The following is a 16,505-nucleotide window of genomic DNA, read 5'->3' on the forward strand; positions in this document are numbered from 1 at the left end:
TATTTGTAAGCAAGTATAATTTATCATTATGTCACTTGAAATGGAGCGACCATTTTGAAATCAAGAATTATAGCTTGTGGTTGATCAGGTTATTTATGGAATTTATTTTAATGTTACGTTAATCATTTCTCTCGTCATAATCCGTTTATGTAGGTTATCTTGGCATAATAATTTAGTAGTTTATTACTATTTTGGCGTCTTCTAATTTCTCTCTTTAAGAAAAAATTGTGAAGAAGTATTATATTTAAAAAAAAAGAATAAAATTCTGATATTTTTCACATTTTCTAAACATTTTCTAAACATTTTTTTGACAATTTTTAATATTTTTAAAAAATTAATGATTTTCACAATTTTTTAATATTTTAAATAGTTTTATTTTTTTCAAATTTTTATAAGTTTTTTTTTACATTTTTTATAATGATATTATTAATTTCAACTATTTTTACATTTATCTTATTTTTTTAATTTGTATATATATTTTATAATTTATATGTTTTTTTCTAGATTATATATATTTTCACGAATTTTTTATATATTTTTTATATATTTATTTTTAATGTTTACATTTGATAAAAATACTTATTTTTATAAAAATATGCCACATGGCGCTATGTGATTGGTAATCAGTTTTTTTAACTCCGTTGAAAACGAGTGAACTTTAGATGTCAAATTGGACAAAAAAGTTAAAAGTACCAAAATGAAAAAACAGGTATACTTTAGTGGGCAAATCGTAAATTAAGCGTTCTTTATTTGACAAAAGCCCAACTTTGTTCATTTGCCTTCTTCAAAATCTGGAAGCAGCCCAATTGACCCAAGTTTCGTGGCTGAACATACGAGGTAACCAGACCAGTCGAAACCACCCCTCTCTCTCAGTCTCTCTCTCTCTCTCTGCCTTTTGTTCTTGCTTTCCTGTTTGATTTTCTTCGGCTGCCGTCCCGACTTGACTCTTCCCCTCAAGGTATATATATTATTTCTTCACTCGATTTACTCGTTATTTTATCTGATTGTTCAATTCCTTGTGGATAAAAGAAATCTTAAATTGAAACGACCAAGTGATTTTTTTGATTGGGACAATTTTCGCTAGGCTTTCAGTTCATCTGATGCGAAAATCAGATTTTGACTTTGAAATTAACGAAGGATTTTTCAATTAGGTATTCTATCTAATGACAGTTTATAGTTGGTGATCTGTTTGAGTTCCTTTTTCTTTTCTTCTCTTTTGTCTGTGTTTATTTTTTTCATCAATTGAATTGTTTTTAGGCGTTTAGCTAAGTAACTTATATCTGAGAAATGGCTGATTCCTTAACTTATTTTTTGGACAAGGGCTTTGAGTTCCTTGATCTTGGAATAATAATTAGCATATAATATCAGCACCATCTCTTTCAATGGCAATAAAACTTCATTTGTTTTTCTTTATATGTCTGTGTTTCTAGTTTTCCTGGATTTGCCATGTCAAACAGTTTTTTTTTTTTCTTTTTGTGTGTGTGTGTATGTATGTGTTCTCTTCAGCTTTGAAGGATGGACCTAATAATTGTACAAAGGGACAATCTAAACTCTAGTACTGCTGATTTTTGGTTAGATTAGAGTGAATTAGATATTAAAGACGGGTTTGCTAACAAGTCCCCTTAAGGGACTCTTTAAACTTAGTTAATATACTATTTATAGTCATAACATTGTATTGAATGTAGTAGTATATAACTTACCATTTCCAATGCATTGTATGATGTCAGTAGGGCACTTGTTAGCACAATCTGTTAAAGATTTCAGTAAGACCTTCTTTGTTTATTTCTTAAGCATGTTAGTTGTTGCTTCTGTACTAGTGTTTTTCGTTTTTTTTCCCTACTGATAGTGAAGAGTTGACAAATGGATTGTTGTTTCTGTTTATATCTAGAATCCCTTTCTTGGTGATTTTTTTCTACTTCATTTTGCAGTTTAAGCTTCTCATTGCTTATACATTTCGTTTTTCAGCTATACGCCATTTTCCTTATTTGTTTAAAGATTTAAGTTGTTTGATATAAAAGCAGGACTTCTGAGCTAATTAGCATTGCCAATCCGATGAAGCATGTTTTAAAGCTTATCTCTCTGTTGGTGGTCATCTCTGCACTTTGGATTGGCCTTTTGCAGGCATCCGTAATACCACAAAGCCATACTTGGTTGGTGAGTTTCTTTCTTTGCTTTGATGTTCTGTTATTCATGTCCAATTATTCCAATGCATTGTCACTAAATGTTGCGCTATAACAATTTTCAGCTGCCAATCTATTTTATTGTGTCACTTGGATGCTATGGCTTATTAATGGTTGGAGTTGGACTAATGCGATTCCCTACTTGCCCTCAAGAAGCATTGCTGCTGCAGAAGGTATTTTATTTCTCTCTCTCTCTTCCCTTTTTCTCATGTACGTTTTAAATTGTTCATTAGTATAAGCATTGAAATCATATATGACTAATTAGTGATGAATCTCTTCCCCTTCCCCTTTTCCTTTCCTTTTGTTTTTCCACCATGTGCTTAAGCAGTGCGGTAATATCTACTGCGGTTGGGACATGAGTTTTCTTCTTAACATCTTTTGAAAAGTTTGAACAAGTTCGATTGTGACACTCATTATAATTTACTGGTCTGATTTGTTTTTTCGGCTCCATATGCTGTATGTTTATAGGACATTGCTGAAGCCAAGGATTTTCTGAAACAAAAGGGGGTTGATGTTGGGTCCGATTGATGGTTGCTCCATAACATCTCTTCGTGGACCCTAGTGAGAACAAATTTCTGCAAGCTTTACCAATGGACCTGTCTTGGAGAGAAAAAGGTACAGATTGGGAACTAACTTCCAAGTCCGGAAAACTTTCATAGAAGAATCATATTGCCTTTGTGTCTAACATTGAGGAGTACTTTTGGTAAAAGAATTGAGTTACCAATTTTTTCAGCTCTCATAGATTGTCTGCATATGACATTTTTTTTACCATACTTGATTAAAATTTTCCCTCACTATAACACATTGAAAGTCTGGAACAAAGCTTCAGTGTCCATCATACTTTGGCATATATCTTATTTCAAGGGTTTAGTTTCATGATCTCAGAAGTGCTTAATGTCTCAATGGATTGGGGTTTTGGGTCTTCATCAGTGTTGTCTTTATGATTACGGGTTACACTAGATTTCAGGTACAAAAATGGTGGGATTAAAGCAGGGAATTTGTAGAGGCACTGAACTTTAAGTTACATTTTGATACATTGATAACTTCATTTTCTCTTGAACTCATATTTGTTGATTTAGAAACCGAAACCCATCTTGAAGTACCCACTTCGATAGTCTGCTTTTCCTCACCAAATTCTAACTTCTCGTTTCTCCATCAAGAATATCCTTCCTCGTCAACTAGCCACTAGTGTAGCGACAAATGACTTGGAATGCTTAAGTTCTTATTAAGTCTCGGGTTCAAACCTAGACAACCCCTTCGCTATCCATGATAAGAGAAGGAATATCCTTCCTCATTGTTTATTTTATTACAATCTTTGTTTTGGTTCTTTGACCCTTAATGCTCAAAGAAATGATTTGATTTTAGCCATTTCCTTGCCCATCATGAGGTGGAAAATTTGTTGCTTTGAGGTGCATAAGTTTTGAACAAAGGTCATTGTCTTTAGTTGCAAGTCAAAATTTCAAGGTTTTTATGGCCCATTTCCATGTTACTTGCCATTGGCTTTGTTGAATTTGTGATAAATCCCATTTGTTTATGGGGGAAAAAAAAAAGGAAAATAAATTGTTTTCATGGTTTATTTTTCTTAATGCATAAATATTAAAAAATGGATATTCAAACATCTTTGTTCTTTGGTACAGCAATTGTATATAAACCCCAACATGTTTCCATGCAATTATTACATATCACATGTTTTGTTCCACTGACAGCTTATTCATGCCTGAGAAAATAATATATATATATAAATAAGAAAGGAAAATCTCTTTCATGGTACATGTTCTTTCATGTGCTTAATAAAATAGAATTAAATATCTTCAGCAAGCCGATCGATTCCGTGAAGATATTTCACTTTTCTGGCAACAAAGTAATCATACTCATAGCTACCATTTTCTCTTGAGAATTTATACATTCATGAGGCATTCATATAATATAAAATTTGAAATATTTCATATATTTGTTTTATTTTTACATTAACATTTAAGCGGAATGTTATTTTAGTGAAATAATATTTATTTAAAATAAAAAATATTCATAACATTAAAAACTGATATTAATGTCGTACAAAAAAATTAAATGTTAAAAGCATTTTATGTTGAGGAATAAATAACATAATATTACTAAGATCATTTAAATGTTAAACTAGATTCGGTTTCTTTATATATATAAATGATTAAATTTATGTTTATAATTTTTTTTAAAAATATATAAACAGATAATGAAATATTTTTAGTAATAAATTATAAGAAATATCATTAAAAAGTTAAAATTAATATTATGAAAATTTATATGCAATATCATTAAAAAATTACCATATATTATCACAATAGATATATCAAGTAGCAAGACAATAGGTTATTCATGTCAATTGAATATACAAATTACCAAGCGTTAACTTTTATTTTACTTTTACTGTTACTAACTAATATAAAAACTTTTTAATGACGAGTATTGAATATATTAAGCATATATCAATAACTATATTTTTTTTCACTTGCTACTCATAAATGTGTTTATTTAATTTGTAATTTTGACCAAAATGCTTTATAATAAATATGTATACTTGTATGTCTATACTTATACTTATTGACTATTTTAATCTTTTTTTTAATATTAGTATAGTTCATAAATTTGCATTCTAAGAATGTACAGTTTAAAAGTGTAATAAATATTGTCGATTAGTTTCAAATTGATTGGTATTGACATTGTTGTCAGTGTAGGAGGACGTGAGTTTTAGTGCGCTGAAGTGCATTATCCTCCTATTTAAAGATTGGGGAAGGACTAAGTGTTATATAAAAAAAACAGATATGATAAAAAATTATAATGAGATTAATATTAAAAAATGTAATAAATATTAATTCATTTTATTAACGATGGAGTGCCTAACCAAAAGAAAGAAAGAAAAGATTAATAATGATGCCATTTTTGAAGATAAAATTTAAATAATCTAAGAATTACTTCACCATGTGGAAGTATTTGATAAAAAGAAAAGAAAATTTGGTTGAATTACAATGTTCAAATGAATGTTATACTGATAAATAATGATTATATATATATATATATATATTATGCAAGTCTGTTTTACAATCCATATTCTGAATTTGCAGTTGTCTCTCTCAACAATATTGTTTTCAAGATTCGAACATATTTGCTCTATTTAGGAATGCAATGTGCCTTAAAAATTAATGTACCCATATTCGTGAAACACGATTCACTTTCAAGATGCCTTGGTGGTGAAATGGTAGACATGCGAGACTCAAAATCTCGTGCTAAAGAGCGTGGAGGTTCGAGTCCTCTTCAAGGCATAATATTGAGAATGCTCATTGAATTGGAATAAGTTCAGCAGTGGATCACGAGATCTTGGTGATCTTCTCTACCTAATGGATGGGGAGTCCACTTGAAATCGTTCGCCCTGCACCAACCCTCGAGTATATGCTTCAACAGGAATCACGCACACAAGGGTAGATTGATACAATATAAACCTCTGGTAAAATGCCCCCTCCCCCTCGGTAATCCAGCGCCCCTAAGTAATCCAGCGGATAAAGTGCATTACATAGTCCATTTTAGGAATTGTTGACTTACCCATTCCATGACTTTGGCACTAGGATCCTCTAATTTTTTTTGTTGTTAAAAAGCAATATATATTTAAAGGTTTGTTTATCTAATTGATTAAATCTTTAGAATTTAATGGATAATAAAAATTATAGAAAATTTATTTTATAAAACTGAAAAATTCATAATTTTTTTATAAAATTATAATATGAAAAAAGATATTTTTAAAAATATCTAAAATTTTAAGAAAAGAGCAAACTGAATAAAAGAAAAAAAAATGAAAAAGTTGAAAATATTGGTGGAGATTAAGTTCTAATTACCATTAGCATCTTTTATTATGATAATTAAAAGTTAGTATTATTAGATAAAAAAGTCCAAATTGCAATTTTATTATTCCTATCTATATATATTAGATAAAGATAAAAAACTGAGATACCGTCACTTGACGCAAATATAAAATATGTATTCTGTTATATTATATATATATGGTTTTAAACACAATAAATAAACACGAAAATAATATAATAAATTGGATACAATATAGGGTAAACTACTAAAATAATCACTTTTATTTGCCTCAAGTTACATTTTAGTCACTTATGTTTGAAATATTACGTTGTAGTCACTTACGTTATCATGTTGTAACATTTTAGTCACTGAGCAATTTCATTTTTTTTCTTTTATATTCTTTTAACTTTCTTTCTTTCTTTCTTTTCCATTCTCTTCTGCTTCTCCCTCTGTTTTCCTCCCTTCTCCATTTCTTTTAACGTAGTTTTTCTATGTTTTTCATTTGTTAAAACTAGTCCACAAGCTCGCCTCACTCGAAAAAATTTAAATTGTTCAAAAAAATAAAAGTATAGAGATTAGTTTTAACAAATGGAAAACATAGAAAAACTACGTTAAAAGAAATGGAGAATGGACGAAAACAGAGAGAGAAGCAGAAGAGAATGGAAAATAAAGAAGAAAAAAGAAAGTTAAAAGAACATAGAAGAAAAAAATTAAATTGCTCAAAACGAAAAAATATGGGGATTGATTGTATAAATTAACCTAAAATTTTTGTTTGAAATGATGATTTAACATGCCATGTCAACTTACCGTTACACCATTAACGACAATTAACGGCTCAGCGATTAAAATGTTACAACGTGATAACGTAAGTGACTAAAACGTAACATTTCAAACATAAGTGACTAAAATGTAACTTAAGGTAAACAAAAGTGACTATTTTGATAGTTTACCCTACAGTATATTTGCATATGATTAAACCATAAAATTAATGTAAAAGAATATGAGAGTCAACAAATGCGCGGATGCACTAGTACGGTTAAAGAGTAATTTTCAATCTAGTTCTCTATCGAATGGTTTTTCTTTTTCTATTTTATTTAATGTTTGTAGCACTTACTTTTAGGGTTGTTGAAACAAATAACCGAATTGAATTAGCATTAATTAAAGTAATCGACCTGTATAATCTTTTAACCGTCAATCGAATTAAAATTTTTTCAAGAAACATTAATCGAACCGAAATATTTATATGTTTTTGTCTTTTGGTTAAAACAAGTATAAAACATATAAAAAAATACATTGATAATGTTTATTTGTCTTGAAAGTTAACAGAATTAACTGAAAATTTAAGTCTTGAAACACTATATAATTATTAAGTTTGGTTAATTCGGTTAATTATCCTATTTCGAACTGAATTAATCGATAACTGAAATTCCAAAAAACCATTAATCGACCTCCAATCGAACTGAGTTCGACCATCGACGGATTAACCAAATTAGATTGATTCGGCCAGTTAATTCAGTTTTAGCCGAAATTTAAACATCCTTTAACTCATTCTTATAGCTTAGAGCTTTTATTATTAACTAATAAATAATGATGTATTATGTATCGAACTTAACTCTTTTGAAGTGATTTGAATTTAAATCCCTTTTCGGCAAAAAAAATGTGAAATTAAATGAGCCTTTCTACTCTTTTTTTTTAAAAAAAAAACTATTTTTAAATTTAACATTGTGTTATATAAATCAATAAATATATATTAGATTTTGTCACACCTATAATGTGGGTGAAAAACGTATGAAACAAAAATTTTAAAAATACCATAATAAGAAAAAATTGTTTTGGTTGAAATGGTAAAATTAAAAGATATATCACAATGTTTTGGGTTCAAGCTTAATTATGTACAAATTTTTTATGAAAAGACAAAATTATCCTCAAAATAATATCTATCATTTAGTAAAATTGAGGAGCATTTAGTAAATTCATTATTGAATCGATTAAAGGTGACACCAACCCATTAAAACACTTAAATATAGTAATAATATTTTGAAATCACAAGGCATGTCGTGATAGTTGCTTACCACATCCCTTAATCAAACAGATTCGATCCTACTTATAAGAATGGGTCATATTCTTTCACTGAATTTTTTTCGTTCGAGAAAAATTTAAAATATTCAAATAAAATGTTTTTCTCGTTAAATTTTGTTAAATTTATGAAACAACTTACAATTAGAAATAGGAAGCAAACATCAATTTCCTTTACAATTCCCCCCCAAAGAAAAACAAAACAAAGAAACTAGTAATAAAATGAATTGTCCGAAAAAGACTGAATGGTCCCCTAGCAAGTAGCTGTCATTTGCATGATCTTAATTGTCTTTTTCATATTTTTCCTTTGGAAAAATTACGCTAGCGATCACTCAAATTTGGTTAAAATAACATTTCAGTCACTAAATTTTCAAAAATGACAACTCAGTGACTAAACTTTACGAAAATTCAAGGTTTAAGTTGTAACAATAAATTGTTTAGGATTGTAAGTCTAGTGATCGAGTTATCACTTTTGAAAGTTTAATGACTGAAATATTATTTTAACCAAAGTTAAGGGACTATCGCTGCAATTTTCCCTTTTCTTTTTTATCATTACAACATAAACCTTGAATCGTAGCTTTGTTACGGCGACATTTGTCTCTACATATTTGATTTAAGTAATAACAAATTAGGTTGTGATTAAAATTGATAATAATAATGTTTAAGCTTTAAACACAACTCATTAATATTTAAGTAAAATATTAAGCTCGAATTTTGTGAACCATCGGCGTTAATGCAAAAACTTACAGCACAAGTCAAATAATTCAACATTCCGGCTCTCCATTTTCCTTCAAATTTTCATTTTCTTTAGCCCGACAGTAGAGAGATTCCAGCTAAAAGAAGAGAGCCCCCTTTTCCCTTTACTCATTTCACGTCCATCTCGTCTCTCCCTTCACTTCCTCCCGCTCTATTTTTATCTTTTATTTTATGTTTCTCAGTGAAGCATACTTTCAAACAGTTTACATTCTTCAATAGTTTCAATGTCACTCATTCTAGATCCAGCCCTTTGATAAAAAAGAAGAAGAACCCAAATCCAATTTCTCTGGACTCGTGAGAATTTAAAACACGAACAAAAGAAAAATGGGTGGTTTGAGGGAGTCATGGTGTTTTTGCAAAGGAGTAAGCAAGACGGAAAGAATGAAGGGCACCATTTTCTCAAATAAAGCTCCGGCAATGGCCAGAATCACTGGCGCCGCCGCTGATGGAATCTCTGTCACCGGATTCCTCATCCACCGGAATCTTCTCTTAACTACTCACGTTAACCTCCCTTCCGTAGCTGCTGCTGAGAGCTCCGAGATCCGGCTCCAAAACGGCGTTGCTGCCACTCTCGTACCTCAAAGGTATGTTTTTTTGGTTTATAATAAGGGAAAAAACGAGGGATTATAATGCCATTTACTTTATGTTGCTATGAATTACTATTATGGAAATGGTATTGAATTATGATAAATTGATTAAAGGAACTTGGGTCAAGATTGATAGCTCTAGAATTGGTAGAATTCTCAACTTTGAGATTTGATTGAGGAAAGTAATTTGGCTTTACCTTTTCTGCTTATATTTCATGACATGTCAAAACTTCTTAGTTGTAAAGTTTACATTATTAAAAGAACATTCTTTGTTGATCTTTGTTATCATTTTCAAGCTTTTTCTTTATTTATTTCTTTCTTTTTTGGACATTTCACCGTCATAACTTTACTTTGATTCTCTTCACAGTGCTATTTATGCTTCATTTCACCTAGTAGTTAAATTTTTAGCTCTTTAAAGTGTCATAATACTTCACCTTAACTAGAAGATATGCAGCCTAGGCTTCGTTATTGGATTTTGATGGATTAGTATAAGGTGCTGATGGTTTTGTTTAATTTATTTAATTTTGAAATTTTTATCCCTGTGGGTACAAATGTGTGATAACTCTTGAGTATCTCGATCCCACAACGTGGGTACGAGGTGAACGCCCTTGGCCAATAGACAATGGGGTTTCAATGCTGTAGCACATCTGCATAATTAGGTGTCACTCCCAAGCTAGTCCTAAAGCCTTACTCTTTCTTTTCCATATGTGTCACACATGACACGACATTATCCTTTGATTTGTTCACCTATATGTTAGATAATATATAAAAAGGTATTACAAGTATTCAGTGATAACATGTTTTTCTACAGAGGAAATATAAATGTATGTGTATATATGTATATATTGTCATCTGTGCGTCTTGATACTGTGATCAATAACATACTTTTAACTAGCATTTTCATTGTCTCAATGCAGTGGTGATGTTTCTTAATTTATCAATCCTATCTAAAATGGAAGTTTATTTATTTTTTTGATAAATAAAATGGAAGTTTATTGATTATGGTCTGTGGGACTATTCTCTCCTTTGACTTTTAACACGTACACTGATGAAACAATAATCTTGGATTGGTGTAGTATTGATAATTTCTATCTCTTGATTATTGAATTATTAGTTTTATTTCTTAGATTGTTCGTAGTTGTTTTTGGTGCTTGCTCTAATGGTACTTTTTGGAAAACTTATATGATAATTTGGATTTCTTCTAGATAGTTACTTCCTTTAGGGGTTTTGACCCTTTGTATGGATTGGAGCGGGAAGTTCTCTTTCTATCTCTAAACCTAACCATTGATGCACCTGGACATTTTAATATTTCCTTTGCATATGGTGTCTTGCCTTTGAACTCCATGTTTCGATATTGAAGGCAAGTTCTTTCCCTTTGGAAGTCGTCGGGTAGTGGTGACTATAGGTGATATGCTCATTAGTTCACTCAGTTGCAGAGACGTTGGAAACTCTTTAAAATTGATTAGAAATTGGAAAGATAGTCTAATGCCTTCGGTCTAATTGGCTTGTCCTAGTTAATTTGATGTTATGATTGTTCTCTAGGCTGGCCCGTTTTGTGGTTTAAGAGTTTCATGATTGAGATTCCTCTTGTAATTTACTGATTTTATGTATGGTCTAAGGGCAAGGTGGCAGAACTCCTGAAATATTTCTTTCTTTTATTTAGCATGCTTCGAGTTTAATTCCCGTCTTTAATCTGGTTGCAGGTTTTTCATTACCAGTTCTGTTTTAGATCTAACAATAGTGGGCTTAGATGCCGTGGATGGAGAATCAAATACCCAGGGGCACCAACCTCATTACTTGAAGACGTGTTCTAAACCGAATTTATATCTAGGAAGTGCCGTTTACCTTCTAGGTTACACCGAGAAACAAGAAGTGACAGTAGGTGAAGGAAAGGTGGTGATTGCCACGGACAATCTCATAAAACTGTCAACCGACGGAATAACATGGAACCCTGGCTCCGCCGGATTTGATTCACATGGGAACCTTGCATTCATGATCTGTGATCCTATGAAGCTAGCTACCTCTCCTAATACCAAGTCATCTGGGACTTCTTCTTCATCCTCATCGTCATGGAAGAAAGATACACCTATGCAGTTCGGTATTCCCATACCCGTCATTTGCGATTGGTTAAACCAACATTGGGAAGGAAGTCTTGATGAAGTTACCAAACCCAAGCTACCAATTATTAGATTGATGTCTTCAGGCCAGAAGAGTGAGCATTCTTCTGCATCCTTTACAATGCGCCAGGTTTTCAAGTCAACAGGAGACGATAATGACATAACACCATCTTCATCAAATGTAATCACGAAAACTAGGGATCAACCAGGACCCAGCTCTTCTGCTGCAGTGAACACTATTGAAGAAGAGACGCCATGTTCTGATCCACATGCTGCGCATGTGCAAGGAATTCCAACTCCTGAAATATATGAATCCCCAAAGCTGACATCAGTCCCTCTTAGGAAGAAAGAGACCACCCCAGTCCAGCTTTTGAATATAAATTTTCCTCCGAGGGTTGTGAAAACTGCTATCGTTTTGGAGCCTGCCAAACAACAGCTTCTGAATTCAGATGAGAATGCTTTGAACGAGCTTCCACCAGAAAGCCCATTGATTGAAGAAGATCAAATCAAGAATAGAGTACAGATAAGTCCTAGTGAGGATGCTGATGTTGCCTCGATGGCATCTGTAAATGGGGCCCAGAGTGAGGTCCAGTCTAGTTCATCTCCAGTTGAACAACGTCTGGAGATGTATCATGGTTACAGCAGTGAGGGGGAGACAATGTACTCTGCCGAAACTGCTGAGAGTCGAAACTACACAAGTCCTAGAGAAGGGAAGTTACAGCAAGTGGGAAGGAGCCAGAGCTGTGTGGGTTACACAAGATGGGGAGCAGTTCAAAGAAATCCGGTGGCTCGCAGGGCATTGCTAGAAAAGCAGAGGAGCTTTATACATGGAAAGAAGACTTACTCACAAGGGGCAACTTCTCAAAGAAGTAACGACTACTTCAGCCCAACAGTTTCCTCAATCATGAAGAAAAGAAACAACCCAGAGCAGCCACCAAGCAAACCACGCCAAAGCATCGTTCATTCATCCCCAAGATGGCATTGATGAGTATGATACGGAAATGAGGCCACCAAGCTAACAACAAATATATAGATGTTTACACTCCTCTATAAAAGAAAATGCCTTTTATTATTTGCATATAGTGCAAACTAATTTGTCATGACACTGTGCAGACTGATTCAAGATGAAAAAGAAAAGATTCAGCTACCGTACCATGTAGTTCTTATCATTGATCCAAGTAACCACATTGCTTATACAATTGCATTTTCAGGGTAAGTGCTTTGACAACTATTTTAAGCATAAATAGAGACTGCATTATCCCTGCAGTTATTGCCTCATAAATCAATGATAAGTTGGATGGGTTATGCGGTTATAGGATTCATTATAGAACTTCATGGAGTGTAAATTAGGGGGATCGATCTCTAGTTAAGTGAATTTGGACTTGAATGTTCCACCTTTCCCTTATATCCATCTCCAGGATTTCAAATGGTCAAAGCAGGTCTCTTTAAGTAGCATCCTTACAATTTGAAGTCCTGTTGTTAAAGCTGGAGTAGTTTCATGCCATGTTAGATTATAATTAAGGATTAGGGCTTAGGGGTAAAAACCAAAAAGGCCTGCTGAGGTATCTAATCAAAAAAATTATCCACTCAAATATACTATAAAACTACACATGTCAAGTTCCAATATTCAGAAAATAATTTGCTTAACCCGTGCCTCTAGGCATTAATCAAGCTGTTTTTTAATCTTTTTTTGGTTAGGCCATGTGCAAATTAAGCACTAGTAAACATTCCCTTCAAGAAATTGTTCCATTGACATGCAAACTCCATTGATTCTGCTTCTTTTCAAGGCAGTTTGTACTGTCCCTGAAATAAAACAACAATCATATCATCAGAACATAATTTAAAAGAACAAATAATAGCATTCACAAAGCTGCCGTATATCAACAGAATACAAGGAATACCATCAAGGTCCATACCACTACAGTGAGTAAAATACTTTAGGAAAATAGCAGAGCAACATATCAGACATTGATTTGGAAACAACCCTCATTCAAGAAAATACAGCATCCAATTCCAAGCACATGAGAAAGAACAAAAATGCACATATTTCTTGTACAAACAACATTAAGTTTAACAACCTACGATTATGTAATAGTGAACTTACAGTTTGAGCAGAGCTCATATTTAACAGGCAGATGGAAGGAAGACCCTAAATAGTTCCTTCACAGTGACTTTTTTCCTGCAAGTTGGGCATTTTCTCTGGACAGCTATTGCAGCTTTAATGCATGCCTTGCAGAATATGTGTCCACACCTTGTCGACATCTCCTCGGTTAATGGACCCATACAAATTGGACAATTGAAGGTTGGAGGTGGTTGCGGCTTTAGAATTTCCTTGACCTTCCAATAGAATAGTTAATGAGACTTAAAACATTCATAGATATAACAAAACACAGAGATGCACCTGCGTGAAAACACTGTATGGACAAAATAACAAGAGATGTCCAGTCACAATGTCTTAGATCTGATGACCAGCCAAACATGTCTTTCCCGAAAAATATTTTAAATTACATCTTCTGAATTTGACTAATGAACTAATGCAAGAGCTCTTACAGTAAATTGCGGCGTGCTTTCCAAATTAATGTAATGATCACAATTGATAACTGTTTGGCTTGAAGGAGGTCTTCTATGTTTGTTCTGATTATTATTAGCTGACCTAGTCAGCCATCCTGGAAGGAGAGAGATGTGAGATACACCAACTTCAGACATAGAGTAATCTAGGGTTGGAAAGATAAATGAAGTAAACAAAGAACCACCATTTCCTAAACTGGTTGACCTGGGCAATCACATAAGTAGCATAAGATTGGACCAGACCCCAAGCAATAGCATCTACTTCAGTTAAGGTCATATTTGTTTTATTCTACTGCTTGAGCCATCGACTATCAGTAAACCCCGCTTTAGAAGCCCCGCATAAGGGCAAGCAGCTAGCTGCAAAAACCAGAAAAATGCGTATATCTACTATAGTCCCCTCAATAAACTAGTACAGACCACAGAGTTATCAACTACATCAGTAGACTGCAAGAGTTTAAAGCTCAGTGCTCACGAGTTCTTAGTACAAACCATCAGTTCCAAACAGAGGATGTCATAACACAAAATAAATTCAACGGCGCTTGAAGTTTATTTGCATTTTTTTAGTGCAATTCACAGAAGTACATAATTTTGATCCATCAGCTTCTTCTAATCACTTACACGGCAGATGATGTCACCTAGATTTTCACCTGGATTAAGTGTGTTTGGTTAATTGATTATTCTGTTCTAATTTGTACCCTTCCGGAAATTCATTTGCAGAAAGTGCACACAGGTTCCTTTCCTACTCTTGTAAATCATTTGATAACTAAACAATACAAAGTACCTGAACTAAGCCACGGATTGAAATTAACAGGACATATACCTCCATATTCTCAAGTTAACAAACAAGGGGCCTCAACAATGTAATTAACAAGGAATATTTTGACTTCATGCAGATAAATGGAATGAATTTACAAGGTGGTGCATCAAAATAAGCTTTGTTATGCAACAAGCATACAGCAATCTCGGTAGCACGACATAGAAAAGGAAATATTATAAATGTCTTTCGCTAATAAATAAAACTACCTGAATCTAGATCAACAACAATCCTTCCACTGCTCCTCCTTGAGTTGTTTTTAGCCTGACATAAAATCTCAAGAAAATTAGTGACACTCGTGATTGAAATGAATCTACAAAACAGATTTCACGAGCTGTAAAAGTGAAGAAAGGCAAAAATTATTAACAAGAGAAGCATACCTCTGCAAATGCTGTAGCAGAACTTTCAGTTACATCATCATCAATAACTTCAACATCAATTGTAGCAGGTGATGCAGGATGTACGGGTTGGCAGGCCACTTCCTTGAGGCCAACCTGTTCTGAAGTACCCTCCTGTTCTATGATTTCACAGGGAGGAGCATTTAGATCCAGCACTACCTTCCTCCATTGATATCCTCTAAGAGAAGGACCCCTCGATTCAATAGTGTTCATGTCTGTTTATGGTTTTCTATGCACTACCTAAATATCACAGCCTCAGTAAAACCTAAAAGACAGCTAAAAAACAACTTTCTCAGATATGTTTCACCATATATATAAAATAAAATCTAAACACATATAAATTCTTTTTCTCGGTTGTTTCACGAGAAAAATAACAATGGACGGTCTAAGAATCTTTCTAGCATTTACACATAAAGAGTTCAATCTGAATAATAACACCTCCAAAGTAAACAAAAGAAAAAAAATCCAGAAAATGCACAGGCCGACACTTCATTCTTCAATTAAGAAAAATAAATTTAAAAAGGGACTGAGATATTTTAGCCAAACTTTGCTACCCTCAAAGTCTAAATAGCAACAAATGAGTTGAACTATTGATTGAAATGTTTCCAGTTGAATTTTGTTTATTAAAAGAAATATGAAAAACTACAGGATATAATGAAAAAACACTTGACATGAAAACCATTATTCTAGAACGGGGATAAATCTAATCAAAATTCAAACTCGAACCACTGGCAAGAAAGAAAAAAAAAACAGCAACATTAAAAAACAGATAGAACACACATCAATCGAATAGGCAAAATGCAAGCTTTAAGAAACCCTAAAAACAATGGAGCATGAATCGATAGTAATTCCGATCCTTAAATCAAAGCTAATAGGAATAAGAAAACAAATTGATAAGAGAAAGAAAGAGAGTTGAGAGGTCAAAATCTTACCTTGAAATCCAGGGCGAAATACAATCGCTTTCAAAATTTTCCAGTCAACACAAACAAAAAATGAAAATCTCAGAAAACGAGTTAATCTCAGAAAGCTTCGGAAGGTCTCCCTGTTGAAGTTGTTAATCTCAAGTAAATTTGAGAGAAACCGCAACGCACGAATAGAGTTGACATCATGTTTGTATTCCAGGGATACACTACACAGTTAATTATTTAAATAAAAGGGTAAACTAGACGGTTAGT

The 16,505-nt window shown here is 32.8% G+C and overlaps 3 protein-coding genes across 9 annotated transcripts; 2 read left to right on the forward strand and 1 right to left on the reverse strand.

Moving 5' to 3' along the window:
* Positions 1–672: 672 nt before the first annotated feature.
* Positions 673–3,056, forward strand: LOC107925718 (dolichol-phosphate mannose synthase subunit 3). Of its 2 annotated transcripts, none has more exons than XM_016856437.2 (4): positions 673–958; positions 2,022–2,154; positions 2,246–2,353; positions 2,649–3,056. In XM_016856437.2, the coding sequence occupies exons 2-4, from the start codon at positions 2,053–2,055 to the stop codon at positions 2,706–2,708; spliced, it is 270 nt and encodes an 89-aa protein (XP_016711926.1). In that variant the 5' UTR covers positions 673–958; positions 2,022–2,052; the 3' UTR covers positions 2,709–3,056. The 2 variants fall into 2 exon arrangements, with proteins under 2 accessions (XP_016711926.1, XP_016711927.1); XM_016856438.2 differs by having other exon boundaries at positions 783–958; positions 2,019–2,154.
* Positions 3,057–8,676: 5,620 nt separating this feature from the next.
* On the forward strand, positions 8,677–12,697 carry LOC121219554 (uncharacterized). Its single transcript, XM_041097864.1, has 2 exons — positions 8,677–9,430; positions 11,137–12,697. The coding sequence occupies exons 1-2, from the start codon at positions 9,171–9,173 to the stop codon at positions 12,533–12,535; spliced, it is 1,659 nt and encodes a 552-aa protein (XP_040953798.1). The 5' UTR covers positions 8,677–9,170; the 3' UTR covers positions 12,536–12,697.
* Positions 12,698–13,117: 420 nt separating this feature from the next.
* Positions 13,118–16,454, reverse strand: LOC121219555 (E3 ubiquitin-protein ligase RNF4). 6 transcript variants are annotated; one of them, XM_041097865.1, is made up of 6 exons: positions 16,263–16,454; positions 15,313–15,595; positions 15,142–15,196; positions 14,101–14,216; positions 13,655–13,887; positions 13,118–13,353 (listed from the first exon to the last, which is right to left on the reverse strand). In XM_041097865.1, exons 2-5 carry the CDS (start codon positions 15,541–15,543, stop codon positions 13,675–13,677), a joined length of 615 nt encoding a protein of 204 aa, XP_040953799.1. In that variant the 5' UTR covers positions 15,544–15,595; positions 16,263–16,454; the 3' UTR covers positions 13,118–13,353; positions 13,655–13,674. The 6 variants fall into 6 exon arrangements, 3 of the variants coding, with proteins under 3 accessions (XP_040953799.1, XP_040953801.1, XP_040953800.1); XM_041097867.1 differs by having other exon boundaries at positions 15,313–15,606; positions 16,263–16,451; XM_041097866.1 differs by having other exon boundaries at positions 15,313–15,570; positions 16,263–16,450.
* Between the last annotated feature and the right edge of the window lie 51 nt (positions 16,455–16,505).

Source organism: Gossypium hirsutum, chromosome D07, assembly GCF_007990345.1.
Source record: "Gossypium hirsutum isolate 1008001.06 chromosome D07, Gossypium_hirsutum_v2.1, whole genome shotgun sequence".
Taxonomy (NCBI): domain Eukaryota; kingdom Viridiplantae; phylum Streptophyta; class Magnoliopsida; order Malvales; family Malvaceae; genus Gossypium; species Gossypium hirsutum.

Bases quoted from the DNA above. Each gene is read 5' to 3' on its own strand.
- LOC107925718 (XM_016856437.2), top strand. From the start codon at position 2,053: ATGAAGCATGTTTTAAAGCTTATCTCTCTGTTGGTGGTCATCTCTGCA. The intron at 2,155-2,245 runs GTGAGTTTCTTT...AACAATTTTCAG, and splicing joins CACAAAGCCATACTTGGTTG to CTGCCAATCTATTTTATTGT. The intron at 2,354-2,648 runs GTATTTTATTTC...GTATGTTTATAG, and splicing joins AAGCATTGCTGCTGCAGAAG to GACATTGCTGAAGCCAAGGA.
- LOC121219554 (XM_041097864.1), top strand. From the start codon at position 9,171: ATGGGTGGTTTGAGGGAGTCATGGTGTTTTTGCAAAGGAGTAAGCAAG. The intron at 9,431-11,136 runs GTATGTTTTTTT...ATCTGGTTGCAG, and splicing joins GCCACTCTCGTACCTCAAAG to GTTTTTCATTACCAGTTCTG.
- LOC121219555 (XM_041097865.1), bottom strand. From the start codon at position 15,543: ATGAACACTATTGAATCGAGGGGTCCTTCTCTTAGAGGATATCAATGG. The intron at 15,197-15,312 runs GTATGCTTCTCT...ATTTTATGTCAG, and splicing joins CTGCTACAGCATTTGCAGAG to GCTAAAAACAACTCAAGGAG. The intron at 14,217-15,141 runs GTAGTTTTATTT...CTCTCCTTCCAG, and splicing joins TGTTGTTGATCTAGATTCAG to GATGGCTGACTAGGTCAGCT.